The sequence below is a fragment of the Diospyros lotus genome, chromosome 10 (genome assembly GCF_014633365.1).
Source record: "Diospyros lotus cultivar Yz01 chromosome 10, ASM1463336v1, whole genome shotgun sequence".
NCBI classification, from domain to species: Eukaryota; Viridiplantae; Streptophyta; class Magnoliopsida; order Ericales; family Ebenaceae; genus Diospyros; species Diospyros lotus.
In genome coordinates this window covers 17,263,092-17,285,202 of record NC_068347.1, presented here as the reverse complement: position 1 = coordinate 17,285,202, position 22,111 = coordinate 17,263,092, and the positions used below count along the sequence as shown (strand labels likewise).

At 36.9% G+C, this 22,111-nt stretch overlaps 1 protein-coding gene across 2 annotated transcripts; it reads left to right on the top strand.

Annotated features, from left to right (window-relative positions):
- The first annotated feature begins 2,124 nt into the window (after nt 1-2,124).
- Nucleotides 2,125-21,526, top strand: LOC127811729 (protein SEH1). 2 transcript variants are annotated; one of them, XM_052351879.1, is made up of 9 exons: nt 2,125-2,400; nt 3,336-3,447; nt 12,619-12,719; nt 18,711-18,788; nt 19,367-19,522; nt 20,214-20,326; nt 20,588-20,714; nt 21,064-21,114; nt 21,191-21,526. In XM_052351879.1, the coding sequence occupies exons 1-9, from the start codon at nt 2,242-2,244 to the stop codon at nt 21,320-21,322; spliced, it is 1,029 nt and encodes a 342-aa protein (XP_052207839.1). In that variant the 5' UTR covers nt 2,125-2,241; the 3' UTR covers nt 21,323-21,526. The 2 variants fall into 2 exon arrangements, with proteins under 2 accessions (XP_052207839.1, XP_052207841.1); XM_052351881.1 differs by lacking the exon at nt 21,064-21,114 and having other exon boundaries at nt 2,127-2,400.
- Nucleotides 21,527-22,111: the final 585 nt, after the last annotated feature.

The window sequence follows — 22,111 nt, the reverse complement described above, 5'->3', positions numbered from 1 at the left end:
TAGATTTACCCACATATCTTCAAATATTACTCGAATGAATAATCAAACACGAATTGTAAATGCTAAAGATAAGATCACAGTGTTTAATTGAAAATGAAAAGAAGCAGTAACTCATGCAGTATATAGATTGCAATAAATTGTAAACAACAACTCTAGTTAATGGAGAAATAGGAACATCAATACAAATAGAAATAATAGAGCAATGTATTGTAAACACAATCGCTAAACAACTTGAAAGGAAAGATAGAAACGCGACATAAAATAATTGAGCAATGAAATGACAGAACATAAAATAAAATGTGAGCTCTCATCTACTCCTATCTCTTTACTAATGAAAACCCTTGATTTGGAATTCTAGAAAGTTCTTCTACAAATTCCCTTTCGAATCCCCCAAATCGCAGGCAATAATGTGAATTTATAGGAGCATATTTTTCTGTAAATGACCCATTGTTTGGTGGGAATTTACGATCAGGTGCCACTGCGTTTTTCTCGTGAATTCTCTAAAATGGACTTCATAAGGTATCCAAATGCATGGGCTTGAATCTGAATGTTTGTGCTTGGGTTTTCTCTCTTATATTTAGATACCTTTTTATCTATACGAATAAGCTTCCTTGTGTATCCAAATATACTTCCCCATATCCGAATATGTTGTGCTTGAGTTTCTTTCTTGTATTCAGATACCTTTACCTATTTTCGAATATGCCTTCCTTAATATCCGAATACCTCTTCATATATCGGAATAATTCATACAAAACAAATATAAATGACAATTTAACACATTTATTTAATGGAACACATGATGAATATATGATAGAAATAAACATGTTTAAGCCACTAATCAGCAACCAAGCAGTCATGCACATCATTTGCAGAGAAGTCACACAACCTTCTCACATAACAGTAGCCGCACGACATATTTGTTTCACATCTAGGCAAGGAGCTTCATTTATTCTTCTGTTGAGGTTTTGTTTTTCTTTAATTGTTTAGGATTTCAATTATGCAACAACTCTTGATTGATTTTGAGAATATTTTATTTATTATGGGTGGTTAAATAATTGTGTAGGGTTTCTAAAGGATCCTATGTATTGAAACTTTATTAATGTACTTAATTTTTTTTTTTGTGATTGTTATATCAACTATGTTTATTTTGTTCTAAACTTAATGTTTATAATTGTTTGATCACCAATTATATGATTTGAGATTTCTTATGATGCTAGACATAAATAAGTAAGGAATAGACTCTTGAACAAAATAACATGTGTTAATTGGGGAAGATATTCATTTAATTACATGTGCAATCTTTGATTATATTTGTGATGAATAGTTTCATGTTATGAGTACCTATACTTAATGTGTTCTCTAATTATAATTCACGTAGACATATAGTGAGTTAGGTTAGTTGAATAAACTTATTAGATCTCGACATAAGTTAATAAATAAATTAGAATGCTTAATTGACATAGTTTGTAACTTAATCAATCAAAAATTGAAGTAATTTGATAAAGTAAATTTGTTAGGTGAATTTAGAAAACGCAAGGTCTTAATCAATTGAATTTTAATTCTTAAGTGATTGTTAGTTCTTTAATTTGTTTTTTTTTATTGCACAATTTAGGGTTAAATTTCTTTGAGGGATCAATTATTGAAATATAGTTATTTGTGACTAATTTTAATAATTAAGAGATTTAGTTACCAATTTCTGTGAGAGTGATCTTTATTCATCACTTTATTTGTCTTGATTGTATATATTTGCATATTGTTTGTGGGTTACATAAAATCACAAACACACGTACATGCGTAAATAATTTTTTGACGTGAAAAGATCAATTTAATTTTTAAAATATAAAAATAATAAATATATAATTTAGTAAAATCTCAAGAGTCTCAACTGTAATTTATCAAAACAAAATCTTGAGCGATAGTTAAAGTGGCTTTGGAATAAGAGAAAATAGGGTTCATGAGTTAGTAAAAGAGAACACGTGTAACCATTATTTTCAAAATTAGAATTTTTTAAAAATAATGTTGAAAATCAATTTACAAACTTTCTGCTACATTTATGTGGAAAAATAGTTTTAGTTTTAAAAAATAAGAATACTTAAAATAAAAAATACAAATTCTGAAAACACTTCAAACCCTAGGGTTTTAGGGATTCGAAAGCAGTGAAAAAACATAGTAGAGATCACTGGTTGGAAAGCGGAATTCGGACCTTTGCGTTGCGTGTATTCATTGAGAGAGAAAGCCTGGATGGAGAAATCAGTGGCGACACTGGACAAAGGCACAACCTGCTCGTCGTGGAACTACTGCGGCCAGAGGTTGGCCACTGGTTCCGAAGACGGAACGCTGGCCATATTCGATTCGGCCAATCCTGCTTCTTCTTCTTTCACTTGTTCTTCTAGATCCAAGGTCCGTAGCTGCTCCCTCTCTCTTGTTCGTATTCTTCGGTGCTCTTCTTCTTTCCAACTTTCGGTTTGTCTATTCATGCTTTATGCGTACATCTAGTGTGCCGGCCTTGAGTGCTTTATTCCTTGTTCTTGAATTGAAAGAGGATTGAATTTCATTTGACCATGTTTTTAAGGTAAAATTGTGTTGATGAGTGGATAATTATGTCAAGAATGGCGGAATTGTTTGTCAGATGGTTCAGCTGGTCGTTACATGTAAAATGGAAGTTGGACTTCTCGATGCAAAGGAAAAATTAAAGGAAAATGCAAAATGATATTACCTATACTTATTTTACATGTGTCATTAAACAAAAAGAGGGATTTTTTTGACAAGTTTTCACTCTCTTCCCATTTCTAATTCAGTAAAAACTAATAAATTGAGCTCCAACCACTTCATTTTATTTTCATACGGTTTTCTTTTCCTTTCCTTTCCTTTTCCCTCCACAAGTCCTCGATCCAAATGTTGCATAAATATCTAGAATGTTAGCTTTGGTGACTTTATGCATATGATGCAATTAGTATTGTAAAGCAAAAACCAGGGATTTTCTAAATTTCATTAAACTGGGGAAAGACATATGCCAATATACCATGTGCTTCCCTATGTACAAATGGATTTCATTGCTTGAAGATGAGGCCTCCTTATTCACTGACAGCTAACCTAAAGTTGCTTGTATTGATAACAGTTCTTTCATGTCTTTCTTTTATTATTGTACCAAATTACTTCTTTTTCATCATTTATGGTTACTGGTAGAGCAATTTGGTAGCCAGTCACGAATATACTGCCCAACTTAAATTTTGGATGCATAATATAGTTCTCTTATGTGGTTTCCTTATGCCGTTGTCTGTTTCTTGAAATATGTCATTTATGTTCAATGGATTGTTTGTTTGATCTTCTTTTAGGTTCATGCAGTTAGCATTGTGAAAGTTGCTTGGATTCCTCCAGAATATGGTGATGCGGTTGCATGCATTTGTGCAGATGGAACTTTGTCATTGTGGGAGGAGATTGTGGAAGGTATACAATGAATTTACATTTCTTTCTCATGCGCTAAGTATATATTGCAGAATCAGGAACTGTCCTATGTCAGCAGTTTGCAGTGGGTGCTTAATTTATTGGGATGTGTATTGTATAGCATTGGAAAATATCATGTATGTCACGACCCTAGGGCACCAAGAGGGTATAATTGTAATTAGTTGCATTCTGTTATGAGTCTGTTAGACGTGCACATGGCTGCTATTTCTGTTAGAGACATAGAACTGGCTGTAAAAGGCTGATTGTAAGAGGATGGGGATAATTTTGATGATATGAATGGAATCGTTTCCCTCTCTTTGAATTCTCTCTTTCTCTCGAACCTTCTCTCTCTCTCTCTCTAATTCTTGCTGCTCTTCCCCCTTCAGTCTAATTCTTCCCCATTTTCTCTCTGTTTCTACCAAAATTCCATTGTCAGTTCTTAGGATTTGACAATCTGGTATCAAAGCCCAGCGATCCTTGGCAGCCAAGTTGGATTCTGGCGAGTAAGGAATTGGGTTTGGAAGCGATTGCTGCATCACGACAATCGCAGTTAGAACTTGGAGTGATAGTGATTGTGTAGGGGTTTTCTAGTGATTTGGTTGGATTAAGGAATCGGGTCTGGGAGCGATTGCTGCATCACGACAATTGCAATTAGAACTTGGAGCTATAGCGATTATGCAGGGGGTTTCTAGTGATTTGGTTGGATTACGAGGGAATTCAAGTTAAGGCATGGCGGAAGGAATGAGATTGAAACAACTGGAGGCTTGATTGGTGATAATGGAAAGTGGGCTTCGTCAAATGCAGGATCAATTGGAAGGAAGATTTGAGAAGATGAAACTCGGGCTCTGCTAAACTCAAGGAGGAGGTGGGTCGTGGTAGAGTCGAGAATTTAACCACCTAAGATACAACGATGATGATGGAGAGAAACATTAGGGCCCAGATGATTGGCGTGCGGAAGGACGTCTCTGGCTTTAGGGAGGAATTTTTCGAGCTTGGCCAGCAACTGAGTACTCTCCCGAGCATGTTTTTGAAGATGCCTAATGCAAGTTTTCCTGTCGATTTTCCCCCGAGGTCAGCTACAAAATCGATTTTAGCTAGAGGGGGAATTCATCATCGTGCTTTTGATCCTCTGGGAAGCAGAGGAGTGATCGGAATTCATTCTAGGGACATCAACTAGGGGAGTTCATGCCAATCAAAACAACACCCCAATGCCTAGGTTGGAAATTTCAGCATTTGAAGGAGACAAACTGTGTTGGTGGATACGGCGTTGCGAGCGACTCTTCCATTATTGCCAAGTGGTTGAAGGCTAGAAGGTAAACCTGGCAACTGTATATTTTAATGACATGGTGGATGCTTGGTACCAAGGGTGGAGTAGCGGAAGGATCAAATTGAATTGGCATGAATTTGTAGAAGAATTCTATACTCGGTTTGGGGAAAGATCGATGGTGGATGTGGTAAAAGAATTTAACAAGTTAAAATAGGATGGTGTTGTGGATCAAGATTTAATTAGGTTTGAATGCTAAAGCATAGAAATGGCTTGGAGACGCGGTTTCGACGTTTTTGAACTATTTCCCGTTTCAAAAATGGCAAAGATGGCTTTTCGGGCCATTTCTGTAATTTGTGAAACGTTTCAGTGCTGTTTTACAAATTACAAAAAATGGTTGGAAATGCATTTCCAGCCACAGAGAAGTGAGGCAGTGACCAGAGTAGATGATGCAGTGGCGAGAAAGGCGAGGCAACGACGAGAGATGTGAGGTGGCGACAGGGATGGAGGATGCAGAACAATTGGTGTTGAGGGTGAGAGAAGAGACGGGTCGGCGGAGAGAGGTGAGGCTACGCGTTGATGGTGAGAGAGGCAGCGACAGAGATGGAGAATGCAGTGGTGGGCGGTGGTTAGCGGTTGACGGCGAGTGGTGAGGCAAGTTGGCGGCGAGAGTAGCGAACACCTTGGGTCGGTGGCAAGAGTACCCTATCTATTTTACTTTTTAAGTATTTTCTATTCTATAATTTTGTTTTCCATAAAAGATAACAATAACCAAGAACAATGATTATAACATCATATTAAGATGCTCAAGAGAAAAAATTAGTTGAATGAGAAATGTCCATATAGATGGTGGATTATAATACTTAGTTTGATTGACTTAATCCTTTTGATTGATCAATTGATTTTTGTGATCCATATATATGGTTAACATGCATTAAATATATCTTTTTTGATAATACATTTTTTATAATAAAACTAATTAACAATAAATAGTTAAACTTAAAAAATAAGATATAATACATATGTATTGTTTGAAAATTAATGTATGGTGTTGGTGTGTTTGGCAACTTATAACATATAAAATAAAAATGTTTTTATTCTGGATATTACACAAAATATGTACAAATTTTCATATGTTTTAAATAATTACTATATTTTCATGACAATATTATTTATATATATTGATGTAATATTACATAATTCATAATAGTCTTTTTTACAAAAAAAACCCATTTTTTTTAATTTACACTTTACCTTGCATTTCCGTTTCTTACTTTTTTAGAAAAATGTCGTTTCCTCGTTTCCATTGCCATGCAACCTAGGGTTTGAAGAGTTGAGATCGTTATTAGTCCTTTCTCGTCTAGCCTTAGATAAACCTCATTTCGTGTCTAGTTTCATCAGCGGCTTGAATGATAAACTAAGACCATTAGGTAATGGTAAGATGATGCAGCCAACCACTGTTAAACAGGTTGCAAAGAAGGCTCGACTTCAGGAGTTAGCTCTAGGAGCGATTTTTAAGAAGCACAAAATGTCACCTAAGAACTATGGGGTGAACAGTCCTCAGATTGGTGGCGGAGGAAGTTACAAGGCTGTTAACTAGGCAATACAGAAGGGGAACTCGATTCCTAAGGCCCCATTTAACCCAGCGCTAGTGAAATCTCTCTCTCTATGGAACAGAAAGGACAGCTTGGGCTATACTATCGGTGTGGGGAGAAGTACATTACCCGTCACCAATGTTGGAGACAACTACTACAAATGGAAGGCTTAGAAGAAGAAGAAGAAGAAGTAGAGGAAGCAATAGTAGGAGAAGATGAGAAGGAAAAAGAAGAAATAGCAAGGGAGGAAGATGGAGAAATCTCCCTACATGCTTTACAAGGTTGCCCGTTGGGTAAGATAATCAAGGTAAAAGGGAGTCATGGAAAAAGGAGATTGATGATCTTGATAGATAGTGACAGCACTCACAGCTTCTTGGATGAACCCACTGCCATAGAACTATAATGTCCAACATCAACCACATTTCCCTTATCAGTTACAATGGCCAATGGCAGCAAAATGTTTAGCTGGTCGAGGTGCCAAGGCTTTAAATGGGTGATGCAAGGGCAAGAGTTTACAGCCAACCTCAAGCTTTTGAAATTGGGAGGGTGTGGTATAGTTCTCAGAGTGGATTGGATGAAAATGGTTAGCCCTCTACTGTTTGATTTCAATAACCTAGAGCTGACATTCAAAATGGGGGGAAAAAAGGTGACACTAACGCAGGGAGTTTAGAGTCCGAAGTAGGACCGAGTAGAAGTTAACTGCTGCACAACTTAGTTTTTCCAATCCCTTCTTCACACAACCTTCCGATTTGCTAATTTACACCATGGCCGGCAAGAGCAATCAGTCCTCTGAGATTATCCCCTTACCAAGCCAACAACTTGGTAGCCATTGACGACAATATGTTCACCATTATTGGACATAAGTTGCTTGGTCAAAATTACCTACAATGGTCCCAATTAGTGATGATGTTGATCTGCGAAAAGGGGAAGGATGATTACTTAACCCTAGCAACAATCAAACCAGGGGAAGAAGATTCAAAGTTTTGGATTTGGAAATCCGAGAATAACATGGTAATGTTTTGGCTCATTAATTCTATGACAAATGAAATAGGTGATAATTTTTTGTTATATGACACTGCACAAGATATCTGGGAAGCTACTAGGGAAGCTTACTCTCATGTTGAAAATACCTTTGAGTTGTTTGAGATTGAAAGTATGCTAGATGATCTTAGGAAGGGTGAATCCCATGTAACACAGTACTTTAACTCCCTAAATCAATATTGGCTTCAATTGGATAAATTTGATAATATCCAATGGAAGTGTTCGGAAGTTTCGGCAAAGTACAAAAAGATTGTGGAGCAAAAGAGATTGTACAAGTTTCTCATAGGTTTGAACAAAAACCTAGATGGAGTTAAGAGGGAGAATCCTTGGTACAAATCCTGTATTAGGTATTTGGGAGGCTTTTTCCGAAGTTCGTAGGGAAGAAAGCAGGATGAAGATCATGCTAAAACCTGCAACACCAAATTTGGAGCATTCAACCCTAATTACTTGAGGTACTCCACAAACATTCAAACCAAAGAAGGGATGTCCTTGGTGTGATCACTATCACAAAATAGGGCACACTAAGGATACATGTTGGGAAATACATGGCAAACCACCAGATTGGAAGCCGACCCATGAGAGGAAAAGTAAAGGCAACCTAGCCTCTATGGAGGAGACCACCTCAACCTCGACACCTATTTTTTTTTAGCAAGGAGCAGATGGAATGGCTGTAAAATATGTTTGGCAAGGCACAAATCTCCTGGTCTTCTACAATGGCATTTGGATCTATAGCCCACAAATGTAATTTCTTACATGCTTTCACTGCTAAGCGAGAATTGTCTACTATGTGGATTATTGAGTCGGGGGCCTTTGACCACATGACGGGGCATATCAACCAACTATCCATCTTTCAACCTTGTGATAGAAATTTGATAGTAAAGATCGCAGATGACTCACTATCAAGGGTAGTAGGGACTGGTTCTATTGCTCTATCCAAGGATATTACCCTGAAATTAGTTCTTTTGGTGCCTAAGTTGGACTGTAATCTCTTGCCAATCAGTAAACTTACTTCTGATCTTGATTGTATTGCCAAGTTCTCAAAAAAAGTGTGTGAATTTCAGGATTGGACTTTGGGGATGATGATTAGTAGTGCTGAGGCATGTTCAGGACTCTATCTTCTTACAAGGACTGATTTCGGGAATAACCAAGTTCATACCAATAATTGCTACTTAACTAAACGCTCTGTTTATCTCTCTATTTATCTCTCTAATTCCCATACCAACAATGATAGTGCTATCATGTTATGGAATTACAGGCTAGGACATCCAAATTTTATTTACCTTAGGAAATTGTTCCCTTTATTGTTTAAGAATCAAGATCCACATGTGTTTCAATGTGAAATCTGTCAATACTCTAAATATGTTAGGAATAATTATCCTAGCTAGATTTACACTTCATCCTATCCCTTTTCCTTGATTCATAGTGATGTGTGGGGGCCTTCTCGGGTAAAGAATATTACTGGTTCTCGTTGGTTTATTTCTTTTATTGATAATCATACCCGTCTTACTTGGGTATTTCTTATGAAAGAAAAGTCTGAAGCTGGTCACATTTTCCAAACATTTCATTCAATGGTGCAAGGACAATTTAATGCCAAAATTCAAATCCTAAGAACAAATAATGCCAAGGAATACTTTAACTCAATCCTTCGGACTTATCTTTCAAATCAAGGCAAGTTCTTGTGTTGATACACTCCAACAAAATAGGGCTGCAAAACGCAAGAATAGGCATATTCTAGAAGTGGCTAAATTTCTATTATTCTCTACCAATGTCCCCAAACATTTTTGGGGTGAAGCCATTCTTATGGCCACCTATCTCATCAATAGAATGCCCTCACGAATCCTCAAATATCAAACACCAAGTCAGATTCTTCTTACATCTTTTCCCCTGCACTCGGTTGCTTTCCCACTTCCCACTAAAGGTCTTCAGATGTTTTGCCTTTGTTCATGTACACCACCAATTTCGGAGCAAACTTGACTCTAAATCCATCAAATGCATCTTTCTTGGCTACTCTCCTCATCAAAAAGGTTACAAATGTTATTCTCTCGAACATAAGAAGTTTTTTACCTCAATGGATGTAACCTTCTTAGAACATCAGCCCTATTATCCCAAACTTGATATTTAGGGGGAGAACACTCCAAATAATCCTCAAGAATATCAGTTTTGGGATATCCTCTCACTTCCTAGCCAACAACAACAACAGTTTGATTCTTTTCCTAGCCAAAAGCAGCCTGATCCTATTCCTAGCCAGCAACAACAGCAACCTGATTCAATAAACCCTTCTATCAGTCATCATCCTTCTCATACCAATGAACTTCAAGTTTACTCTCGGAGAAAGTCTCAAAAGGAGAGTGAACAACAGGCATGCCCCAGGATTGACCAAGACATTGATCCGAATCTATTGGTAAGTGAAAGTACCACTATTGCTGATAATTTTGATAGTTCAGTTATTGATGAGGAACTTAATTGGCCTATAGCATTGAGGAAGGGAATAAGATCATGCACTCAACATCCTATTCAAAACTATATGTCATACAAGGGTCTTTCACCCAAATTCAGTGCATTTATCTCAAATGTAAATAAAGTGCAGGTTCCCACCACAATTTAGGAAGCCTTTCAATACCCAAAGTGGAAGAAGGATGTCCTTGAGGAAATTAAAGCTTTGGAGAAGAATGAGACTTGGGATATAGCAAACTTACCACCTGGAAAACACCTTGTGGGCTGCAAATGGGTATTTATTGTGAAATATAGAGAAGATGGGTAGATTAACAGGTTTAAGGCCCGCTTAGTGGCAAAAGGTTTCACCCAATCCTATGGTATTGATTACCAAGAAATATTTGCCCCAGTGGCAAAGTTAAATACTATCAGAGTATTACTATCCCTATCTGCTAATTTGGATTGGCCTCTCCACCAATCAGATGTGAAGAATGCATTCCTAAATGGTGACTTAGAGGAGGAAGTCTATATGGAAATTACTCATGGATTCAAAACCAATCTTACGAGGAACAAGGTATGCAAACTTAAAAAATCACTCTATGGACTCAAGCAATCCCCTAGAGCCTAGTTCGAAAGATTCACAAGGGCAGTCAAGAAGCATGTATACAATCAATGCCAAGTAGATCACACTTTATTCCTCAAACATTTATTGGGAGGTAAATTATCTATCCTCATTGTATATGTGGATGACATCATCGTTATAGGAAATGATAATTCTAAAATGAAGAACCTCAAAGAAATGCTTGCAAGTGAGTTTGAAATCAATGATCTAGGAAACCTAAGATATTTATTCGGTATGGAAGTTGCAAGGTCTAAAGAGGAAATTTTTGTCTCTCAAAGAAAGTATACTTAGTGTTATTAAAGGCGCGCCTAGGCGCAAGGCGCCTTAAGCACCTGAAAGCCTTCCAGGCAGGCATAGACCAAAAGGCGCGCCTCAGCCCAAGGCGCCTTAGGCAAAGGTGCGCACCTTGTGCTTTTTAGCTATTTTTCAAACTTTTTATTTCGCTGTTTGTTACTTTATTTAATTTTTTACTGTTTAGGGTTTAAATTTATTGCTTCAACTATAAATTTGACAATAAGTAAAAATGCTACTACTTCAAATGCTCCAATTGAATTTTAACTAAATGAAGATGGATAGGGAGAATTGAACAAATTTAAGGCATGCAATAACAAAATGCAACATTAAGTCACCAAAACAAAGAAAGATGCAAATTCAAGTCTAGTATATGACCTACCAAAAAAATGTATGAAACTATCATCACACTTCTAAACTATAGAAATCATCCAACAAGAGGAGTAGATGATGTGGAAGAAGATATTAGAGATGATGCTTCTAATGATGAAAATATAGAAATGTTTGGTCTTTAGAGTGGTTTTTTTATAACATGCTTGTTAAGATATTATTAGAAGTTAGAACTTATTTTATATCTTTTTCTTCAACTAGGACATATATTTTTATTTTATTTTATTTTTTATTAACTTGCGCCTAGTTTCACTAGGCTCTCGCCTCGCCTTGCGCCTCAGGCTCCAAGACCCTTGTGCGCCTTGGGCCTTTAATAACACTGAGTATACTATCTTCTAAATGAAACAGGTATTTTTGGGTTGCAAACCAGCAAACACACCCATGGAATCTACTGCAAAGCTAGATATTGGCAAAGAAACTGTTTCAGTTGACAAAGAGAGATATCAAAGATTGGTGGGAAAACTAATATACCTATCACATACTAGACCAGATATATGATTCTTTGTAAATATTGTGAGTCAGTTTGTGAATGATCCTAAAGAAAAAAATATGAAAACAGTTTACTGGATCTTAAGGTACCTAAAGTTGACTCTAGGCAAAGGATTAATGTTCAAAAAAACAATAAACTGAGGGGTAGAAGTTTGTAGTGATGCTGATTGGGTTGGCTCAATCCTTGATAGGAGGTCAACCTCTAGATATTGCTCATTTGTATGAGGAAATCTAGTCACTTGGCGCAATAAAAAATAATCAGTGGTCTTTAGGAGCAATACGGAGGCTGAATTTAGAGCCAAGGTCCAAGAATTCTGTGAAGGAATATGGTTGAGAAGATTACTACAAGAACTACAAATGACTATTGCTAAACCAGTACAAGTGTTGTGTGACAACCAATCTGCCATCAGCATTGCAAAGAATCCGGTTCATCACGACCGGACAAAACATGTAGAAATCGACAGAAGAAGGGATGTTTCAGTTTGTCTACACGCCTACTAATAATCAAGTTGCGGATATTCTCTCTAAAGCTTTACCAAGAAGAACATTTGATGAATTGAGCTCCAAGCTTGGTTTGAATAATATATTCAACCCAGCTTGAGGGGGAGTGTGCAGAATTGAGAAGGGATCGGGAGGATAGCCGAGATAAGGTTCCTAAAATCAAGGAGTGATAAAGTTTGAAAAGAGAAGATAATACAGTTTGAAGATTTGGCCGAGTAGTTCTCCTAGAGTTGATTTTATTCCTAAATTTTAGAGACAGCTATCTTGTACTTGTAGATAGCTTAGACTTGTATATATCATAGGAATCCTATGCGTGTATATATAGGGCACACTCGAATGAATAGTCACTGAATTCTTCTCCCTAAATAATTTCTGCATAAACTTTAAATGGCAAGCTTTTTGAGAATTGTTTATTCCTGCACAACTTTTTTTGATAGCAGAAATATTGCTCTTGCTTTAGTTTTGTATGGGGGGCTCCACTGGCTCCTATTTCATGATCTTTAAAAAGACCTTTATTGTTGTGTTCTGCATTTTTGGTTGTTCTCTAGATGCAAAACCTCTTCAATGGAAGCTTTGCAAAGAGTTCAGAAAAAATACAAATCAGGTGCTTGATATCCAATTTGGAGTCTCCTTCACAGGTTTGAAGTTGGTAGGTATTGGAAATGATATGGTTTTTCTTTGTTCATTTGCATAAATTTTTAATGCCAATATATAGATGGATGATAGCAAGCCCATACACCTTTTAATAATAATTTAATCTGCCCATGTGCCTTGTTTTATTGCATGGATAAGTGAAAAGCATCTGCCCAGTTGATCCGTGATTCATTCTACAATGCAAAGGATCTAACCCTAGAGAAATTTTTGCCTTCCTAGTAGTAATGCCTCTGTGGAAACGGATTGCTGATATTTTTCTGTGATGCTACCAAATACACTAAACTTGAGCTTTCACTTGTCTTGCTTGTATACAAATGAAGCACCCGAGCACCCGAGTCTGCAAATGTGAAAAATATTGTAGGACCAAGAATTGAAACCAGTATACCATAGGCTTATAGTTTAGACTTCTCAGTTCTAGGAAGCTAAAGGTTAAATCTCCCACTGTTTTAGAAAATGTAGTTTTCTTAAGAGTAGAAATTATGACTTTCTTTATACTGCCCTTTCCAACATATTGAACATGCAAACCTGTGTTTTGATACAATAGAATATACAAATATTGGTAACTAAAAGTGAATGAGTTGTTTTCTTTTTCATGAATGCTTGTAGATTCCTTTTTTTGTTTGTTTTATTTTAGCTTAATAACGAATGGACATAAAGAAATACCAAGTATTACCACTCATGTACAAAAGAAAAAACAATTAAAATAAACCACTATACTATTTATACATCAAATCATTCAGATACTTGAATACATAAGTATATATTGCTTGTTGTTGTATACTTCTTTGTGAGGCTTCTACTTCCGTTTCCATTATTTGGAAATGAAAAGAAGAAATGTAGTTTGATTGTTTGTTTTCTTTACATTTTTTTTAAACAAAATGAAAACAAAATTGACCCACCCTCCACTGTCAAAAACGTTCATCACTGGAGTTGTCACCAGGCCTCTGGCAACCCATCTGGCTTTGCAGACTCCATTGGCAATGGAAAGGAGAAGGCGAAGAAAATAACAAAAATTGAAAGTGTTGTTGTTTCAATACAACAATTAATTTATAGTGTGGGAAAGTGGGCCTCAGCTTAGGATGATCTTGAGAGCTTCAAGTCTGAATGCAAGTGATCCTTGAGGCTTGTAAGTTTGGATGTTGATGATCAGGGATTCTCCCTGATCCTCTACAGGGATGCTGAAGCTTTGAGGGAAGCGCACTGCGGTTCCTCCCCCTATAACTGAGGATCCTGCATTAGGCCCTCCACCTCCTGAGGAAACAAATGTGGCTCCCGCTTCATACCTCTACCTCTCAAGGAGGGCAAGGTTCCGCTTCTCGCTTCTCCAAGGATTTGGGACGAATTGATGAGGAATGTCGCCATCTCGTGGTCCCTAATTGCAAGGATCACAAGAGACTACTGATGTGTGATTTTATGCACAATTAATTCGGTCAAGTGCACCCTAGTCAAATATGCATATAGTGATGAAAAGATATCGATCCCACGAGGACTAGATCACAATACCAAAATAATTTTAATTAGCCTAAGTTGAATTAATTAATTAATTGGATAAATAAAAAGAAGAATAAATAGAAAACTGAATTCTTTGTGAGAAAAATTAATTAATAAATGCACTAGGGTTTAGATTTCATTTAATCTGGGTTATGTAATTATTTATTCAATCCAATTCAAAACTATAAATACTTTTACAGTATTTTATAATTATTTGCATGTGATGGTGGATTTCCCTCAATTAATTAATAAGTTTTCTCAAATCATATTAATTCTTTATTAATTCAATTTCAGTGTCAGATTTCTGAGTAGATATCAACGAAATAAATAAGCATTAAGTTTTTTGGAAACCTCTAATCTCGGAAGGGGATTTGACTCACTAAGCTTCCTCGATTCCCACACATGAGCTAATCATCTTTCGATCTCATAGTCAAGCATGTGATTTATATTGTCTATGATTTAATTTATAACAATCCTTTAGTCAGTCATGCATAAATTATTGAATCATTAAAAGGTGGTCAATCTTTTAAAGCATTAAACGCAACAATATAAATTCCTCACGCAAATAATAATCGGTTTTGAATCGAACCAAACAAATACTCACATAATTTCAGAATTAAAATCCATTCGAACCCTAGTTAAAATAAATTAACTAGACATTATTAACATAAAAATAAAAACAGAAAATTGAAGAAACAGAGAGGCTCCCTATCCCAGTGCGATTGCGCTCAATTCTTCTGTGTCCGCGACTTCAATCTTTGTCACTGTGCACGTGCTTGGCCGCTTCAATTCCTTCCCAATCTCCAATTGCTTCTTCACTGTACGCGGCCTTCTCTTCAATTTGTTGTGCGTTGCAGGAAGCCTCCTTCCGTTTCAATCTCCAAAATCCCCTCTCAATTCAATAAATAATATATATATATATATAGGATGTGCACGGCGCCCTAGCTTGAGTCCCATTCCCCTTTTTACTTTTTCCAATATTGTATTGTATATATATATATGTATAGCGCATGTGCCATGCCTCAACTCCCCCACATTCACGCCACTGCCACCAATATATAGACATATTATATATATTTTTTATAATAATATTATATGTATAAATAATAAAAGATAATATATAATATAATATAAATATAAATAGTATAACGTCATATATAATATAATATACAATATTTAATATATTATAATATTAATTATTTAATTTCCTTTGCCAAGTTCCTACAAAAAGAGATAAAAATAATATAAAATCTATATAAACACATATTTATGTAGGAAAATTAGTACAAGGTTAAGATAAAAAATAGATAAAAATATATATACAATTAAGTCCTATCAAATACGGGAAGAGGGGTCTCTGACATGCCCCACCTATCCGCCCTCTATGGGTAGGCCTGCATTGAATTCGCTAGTGCTCCCTGATAGCACGAAGATTTTTGGACGAGACTTTCATGTTTTCCTAGGGGTATTAGAATCGGATTTAGTAACTGAGCCCGGAGTTAGCGCCCATCTCATATACGCTTCAATACTATCTCGGGACAAGCATTGGTATATCGGGAATTTCCCTCGGACCATGGATGAGCTTGAACGACGATTGGTGGATGTAAGTTAGCTCCTCTTTGCATAATCTCCAATGCGTTTGTCAAGTCTTTCAGATGAGACTTGAATTGATAGAGAAATAAAAGGATCGAGAGAGAGAGAGAGAGAGAGAGAGTTTTGGAGGGAGAGTTGAAAAAGAATTAAGAGAGAGAAGAGAATTTAGGAGGGAAAAAGTTTTCTCATTCACATCATAAAACTCTGTTGATTCCCGAAGGAAGACGTAAGGATATCTTGGACTAGCTTCTCAAAGAGAGTGGTTAGTCAAAGTATCCTAATTCAATCGTTGATCTTGATCATATCTTTTCTTTTTTTTTTTTTGAGTTTTCTAATTTGTGTTTAGGGAACTTTCCTATTCATACCAGAAGCTGCCAAACCACAAGGAACTCGACGAGGAGATGTGGAAGTCGCTCTTACTAGGAAGCCACACCTAACACTCACTCTCAGTCCTTTCCTTGCCGAGGAAATCAGCTAAGACCCTCGCCACGGGGAGCTAATCCTCGTGCCTCTCCACAGAGAAATCTGGATCAGGAGGAAAATCATCAAGGAATGGGAGGAGACAGGTGGAGCTCGCAAAAGGGAAGATATCAGGAAATTGTGGCAAGCATGCCAACAGGGGGAAAGCAAAGCCCCGCTGGGGATTCAATTCAACAAAAAGAAACAAAAGCCTGTTTGTCAAAAGAAGCAAAATATTGCCCCCGATAGGCTACCAGCATTAGAAGAAGAGGTGGACAAACTGTTGGAAGCCAGGTTTTTGGGAAGTACTATACCTCGACTTGTTAGCAAATGTGGTAATAGTCAAGAAGCCCAATGGAAGGTGTATGCGTGGATTTTACCAATCTCAACAAAGCTTGCCCGTAGATTCATACCTGCTGCCTCGAATTGGCTAGTTGGTGGATGAAACATCAGGGTACTAGTTGCTAAGCTTCCTGGATGCATTCTTTGGGTATCATCAACTAATGATGTACCCTCTTGATTAAGAGTAAACATCTTTCATTACGTAAAAAAGGAACATACTATTATAGGGTCATGCCTTTTGGACTTAAGAATACTGACGCTACCTATCAACGCATGGTGAACAAGGTTTTCAAAGACATGATGACATGGAGACATATGTTAATGACATGATTGTAAAGAGTATGGAAAAGGAATCCCATGTAGAGAAGTTAACTCGGGGGTGTGAAGTTTTCCAACGGTACAACATGCAATTAAATCCCATGAAATGCGCCTTCGAAGTCCAGTCAGGAAAGTTCTTGGGATATATGATCACGCAAAGGAGAATCGAGGCAAATCCTGAAAAAATCCGAGCCATCCTAGATATGATGCCACCAACATCAGTCAAAGAGGTATAGCGGCTAATAGGGAGGGTAGCGGCCCTAAGCCGATTCTTGTCCAAGTCAACGGAGAGGAGCCTTTCATTTTTCCAAATGCTATGGGTTGTAAAAGGATTTGAATGGACTGATCAGTGTCAAAAGTCCTTTGATGCTTTGAAGGAGTATTTGAAAGAGGTTTCCCCCCTTGACACACCCAAAAACTGTGGAATCCTTATACTTGTACCTTGGGGTGAGCGACAAGGTTGTGAGCGCTGTGCTAATAAAGGAGGGGGCCTGATCGAGGCCTGAAACACGATACCCTTTTGCTGGAAAAGTGGCTCTGGCTTTGGTGAATGCCTCCAGAAAGTTGAGGCCATACTTCCAAGCCCATTCTATCATTGTGTTGACTGACCAACTGCTATGCAACATCTTGTAAAAGCCGGAATGTTCAGGCCAGCTCACCAAGTGGTCCATTGAATTAAGCAAATATGATGTACAGTTCCAACCAAGTTAGGCCATAAAGGGACGAGCTTTAGCCGACTTTATTGTCGAGTCTACATCCGCCAATGAAACTGAGGGAGAAAAGGGGTCAGAATGGTTGTTATTTGTTGACAGGGCTGCTAGTTCATAGGGGAGCGGGGCCTGAATAGTTCTTATCCAGCGAGAAGGAGAAGCCCTGGAATACTCATTGCAGTTTGCATTCCCCAGCTCCAACAATGTAGCCGAGTATGAGGCATTGATTGCTTTTGAAGGCATCTGATCAACAGGGCACTCAGTCAGGGCACCTAATCACCACAGCACTCAAGATCCTTTGTGGACTTGCAGGTCTCCTGATATGATCAGCATCCAGACTTACAGGTCTCGGGATCACTTGCGTTCAAATTTGAAGCTCTCAGGATCATCCTAAGTTGAGGCCCACTTTCCCACTCTATAAATTAATTGTTATATTGAAACAACAACAGAAAGGAAAACTGGGAAGAGACTAAAGTTATCAAATATAGTGCAAAAAAGCTTTCAAAACTAAAAACAACCAAAGTTATTGAACAACATGCATGGTTTTCTTTTTTTCCATAACTGGAAAAAAATGAACTGAACACAAAAAATGAAAACCAAAACTGAAAACTGAACCCTGTCAAATGGCTTTAAGTGTCCAATGTCCTAAAAGCTTTCTTGCCAGTTTGTTTTTATTTGTACCTTTCATTGACGTGTGTACATGATTCATAGCAGAGTTGCTTTGGGGCTGCTATAATACCATTCCACAATTTTAGCATGTCATTCACGTCCAATACCTCAACAAGCCACATGTTTTCCAAAACTTGTGCTGTACGATTAACTAAAGTTGCTTCAATTTGCTTTCTTACTATTTGGACATACTTGTGAAGTTTGGTCAGAGTACATCATTATCCATAACTATACATATGTTATAAGAATAGACTACTAAAATCAGTGACATGTCTTTGGGTAAAATATTGCATTGATTTTTCTGAAGTTTTTGTTTAATTATCCCTTTGGATATATGCTCTACGGCTGCATTGTAAAATAAGATGGCCACATTTTGCTAGTGTTTTCTGTTCCATCCTTTACAGGTTGCTGCTTATTCAGATGGTCAAGTGAAAGTGTACGAGCTTCTGGATCCATTGGAACTGAAGAATTGGCAACTTCAGGTGACCTTTGATTTCTGTACCCCATAAATCCTCTCAGCTATTATACCACTTGCCACCCTTACTTTCTTTAAACTGGAACCTGGAACCTGGAACCTGGGAACTTATCATTTCTTAGATCACTCTTTCTTCAGTACTTATCTTGTCTAGACCATCATATTTGTTGTTCACCTTACATGGATATGTTTCGTCATCCCTCCTCCTCCCACCATCAAGTGGGTGCACGTGCACACGCACACATACGAAAAAGAAAAGCAAATAAATCTGAATGCTCAGAAATTGATTTGTAGTCTAGCCTCTGCTGCCTTTGCAAGTTTAGACTTTATTGAATCACTTCTGATAGAGTTTAAATCTTGTACAAGTAAGCAATTTCATCTATAGGTACTTGTTTATTTTGCATAACCATCTCAGCTTCATATACCTGCCAAACTCAAATAGGAAGCTGCTCTGTTAATGCTACAATATACTCATACATCTCTATGATATAAATGTCTTGTCATCATCCAGTTAGTCAGTTTGAATCCTGTTACCTGTCACAATCCAACTCTGAAGACACTAATCTTCTGTAGTTGTTTCTATAGGCAGAATTTCAGAATGTTATTAATTCAGTGTCAAAATTTGGAAACGCTGCATGCTTGTCTGCATCTCTCTCTTGGACTCCACAAGGAGGTGAAAGCCAGCAATTGAGTTTTGTTCTTGGTTTTAATTCTAATGTAGCACAACTAAATTCTGCAAAGGTATGTTTCTGGGTCTTTGATTCATGTGCTATTCTCGCTATCATCTATAGTATAGAAAAATTGAAAGGCAGAGGTATCAAAAGGGTATCTTGTTGCTTGATTTGCTAGGGAGGTTGTGTGTTAGTATTTGTGCGTGCATGCTTATCTACTCATGCAATTAACACACAAACACAGAAGTTTCTCAAAATTGCTACTCTGCTCATTATGAGTCTACCTGCAATGAAAGATATGACTTTTTTGCATTTAGCTAATGAGATAATCAAGATATAAACCCATGGGAAATTATTCTTGAACCTATGCTTATATTATCATAAATCTTTTCAAATTCATAGGTTCTGTGCACTTAAGATATGTTTGGTCATGTTCTACATTAAGAATTTATGACCACGTAGATTTTGTGCCCTTCATGCATATGATATCAGAAAGAGGATTTATTTGAGCTTTGCTTCTTAAGTAAATGTTTTACCTGTAATTGATCTGTTACCGAAGTTTTAAGTACTGATAGCATCTTAATTTCACCATATTTAGTGCATTAAGCCCAGATAAAAAATTCAGTCAGGCAGGGATACCTTTTTGCCTATGCTGCTGCATGAAGTTCTTTTTTACAGATCATATCAGGGAGTAGATAGAGGAATAAGTGGGTGTCAGCCAAAATGACATGCTTTGATAAACGAAGGGTAATTCTTCGTAGGTGTGGGAATTTGATCAGGATCATCAAAGATGGCTCCCAGTTGCTGAGTTATCTTTACCTGAGGATAATGGTGAACCTGTCTATGCAGTTGCATGGGCACCCAATATTGGCAGGTACCAGTGTATTTAATTCATGATGTAAACTATTTTTGTACACTTGTAGGATACGAACCTTCCAACTTCATACGGTGGGTGAATTTTGAGATTGTGGTTTAGGGTTGTTTGGAGGTTATTGAAAAGTTGACGAAGATAAGTTATGGATGCTACCCTTGTTATCTTGCCTGTTCTTTGGCGTAGCATCACCCAAATTTTGTTAATTCCGTTTTCTTGGCCATTTTAATTAACTGTAAACTTTCACAAATAATTCTCCTTTAGGCCATATGAAGTAATAGCTGTTGCAACTGAGAAGGGAATTGGAATATGGCATATTGGATTGAACCCTGATCTTGATGGAAGGCTCTCTGTGGAAAAGGTCGGGTTGCTGTCTGCTAAGGGAGGAAAGGTGGTAGTACCAATCCTTGCTGAACATTGGCTTTTTGGAAATTTAAGTCTTAAATTTTGGTTTTCTTATGATCCACAGTTAAAAATCTTGGCAATATTGTCTATGGAAAATAATTGGTTTGACTGAAGAAGAAAACCCAAAAATCACCCAGTTAATTTGGTGATTACAATTTAAACTACTGTAATCTTGGTGAACCCTGAAATTTGTTGTATGTGTGCATTTATTTATCAATGGGTTTGCCTGTATTTGCTGCAAGATATGTTTATAAACATTGACACAGCTATAAGCAAGAAATCTGTGAGAAGTGGCCTGAGTTTATTACAATTGCCATGTGGAATGTCCTTCACAGGAGCTGTTGCATCTCTCCTGGAATGATCTCATTCCAATTGTCGTGTTGCTGGTGAGACATTTCAGAAGGGGATCATTGTTAATTAGGTTATGAATATCATCTAACTTATGGGATGATTGTGAATTAGGTGTGGCAGATGGAGTGGGACATGAGTGGAATGACACTGGCAACTGTTGGAAGCGAGAGTGTTGTGAGGCTATGGCAATGCAACTTAAATGGCGCTTGGCAAGAACAGGCAGCTTTCGAACCCACCACCTAGCCGGCATCTGTTCTTTCTCTTTTGAGGGTAACTGACTATGCCGTATCTTGCTTACATTTTGTTTTGATGAATTCTAGACTAGCAGTCTCTTGTATAAACTGCTTCCCAGTTGTGGTATACAGGCTAAATTCTATATAAATTGAAATCTGTATACAATCCTCTCCGTAAAGAATTCATTAAAAGGAGCCTGATTTCTGAGTTTCACTATTTTATTCTTAGTGAGTTTATATTTTCATTACAGCAATTGGTTCGGATTCTATTTTATTAGTAGAAGTGGTTGTTTTTAGAAGTCTAATTATTTTAAGCATAGAGGATATTATGTTAAAACTAGAAGATCAACGCAAACAAAGATTAAAATTAGCATTAGGGGAAGGGGAGGGCGCTGGAAATTGATGTGGATATTACCTATAGAATAAAAGTAGGAGGATGGTTAAAATAAAAGTGTACAAGTTTAATGTGATTATAAAATTCATTAAAGTTAAAAGAAGAATTTTACAACACAATTGGATCATCATATTTGTTATATAATAGCGAATGTTGTATGGTAAAACATTACCATGCAAAGAAAGATGATGATTTTAAAATTAATGCGTAGTCATATAAAGAAAGATAACATTAGAATTAAAATTATTCTTGATAAGTTTTTGGTAACTTTTATTGTAGATACAATTAATGAGACTAATTAATATTGTTTGATTATAGAAGAAAAAGATAGAGATTTTTGTGGGGCATGAGTAAAATTGTTTGATTATACAAGAAGAAAGGCACAAACGTCTTGATTTATTAGAA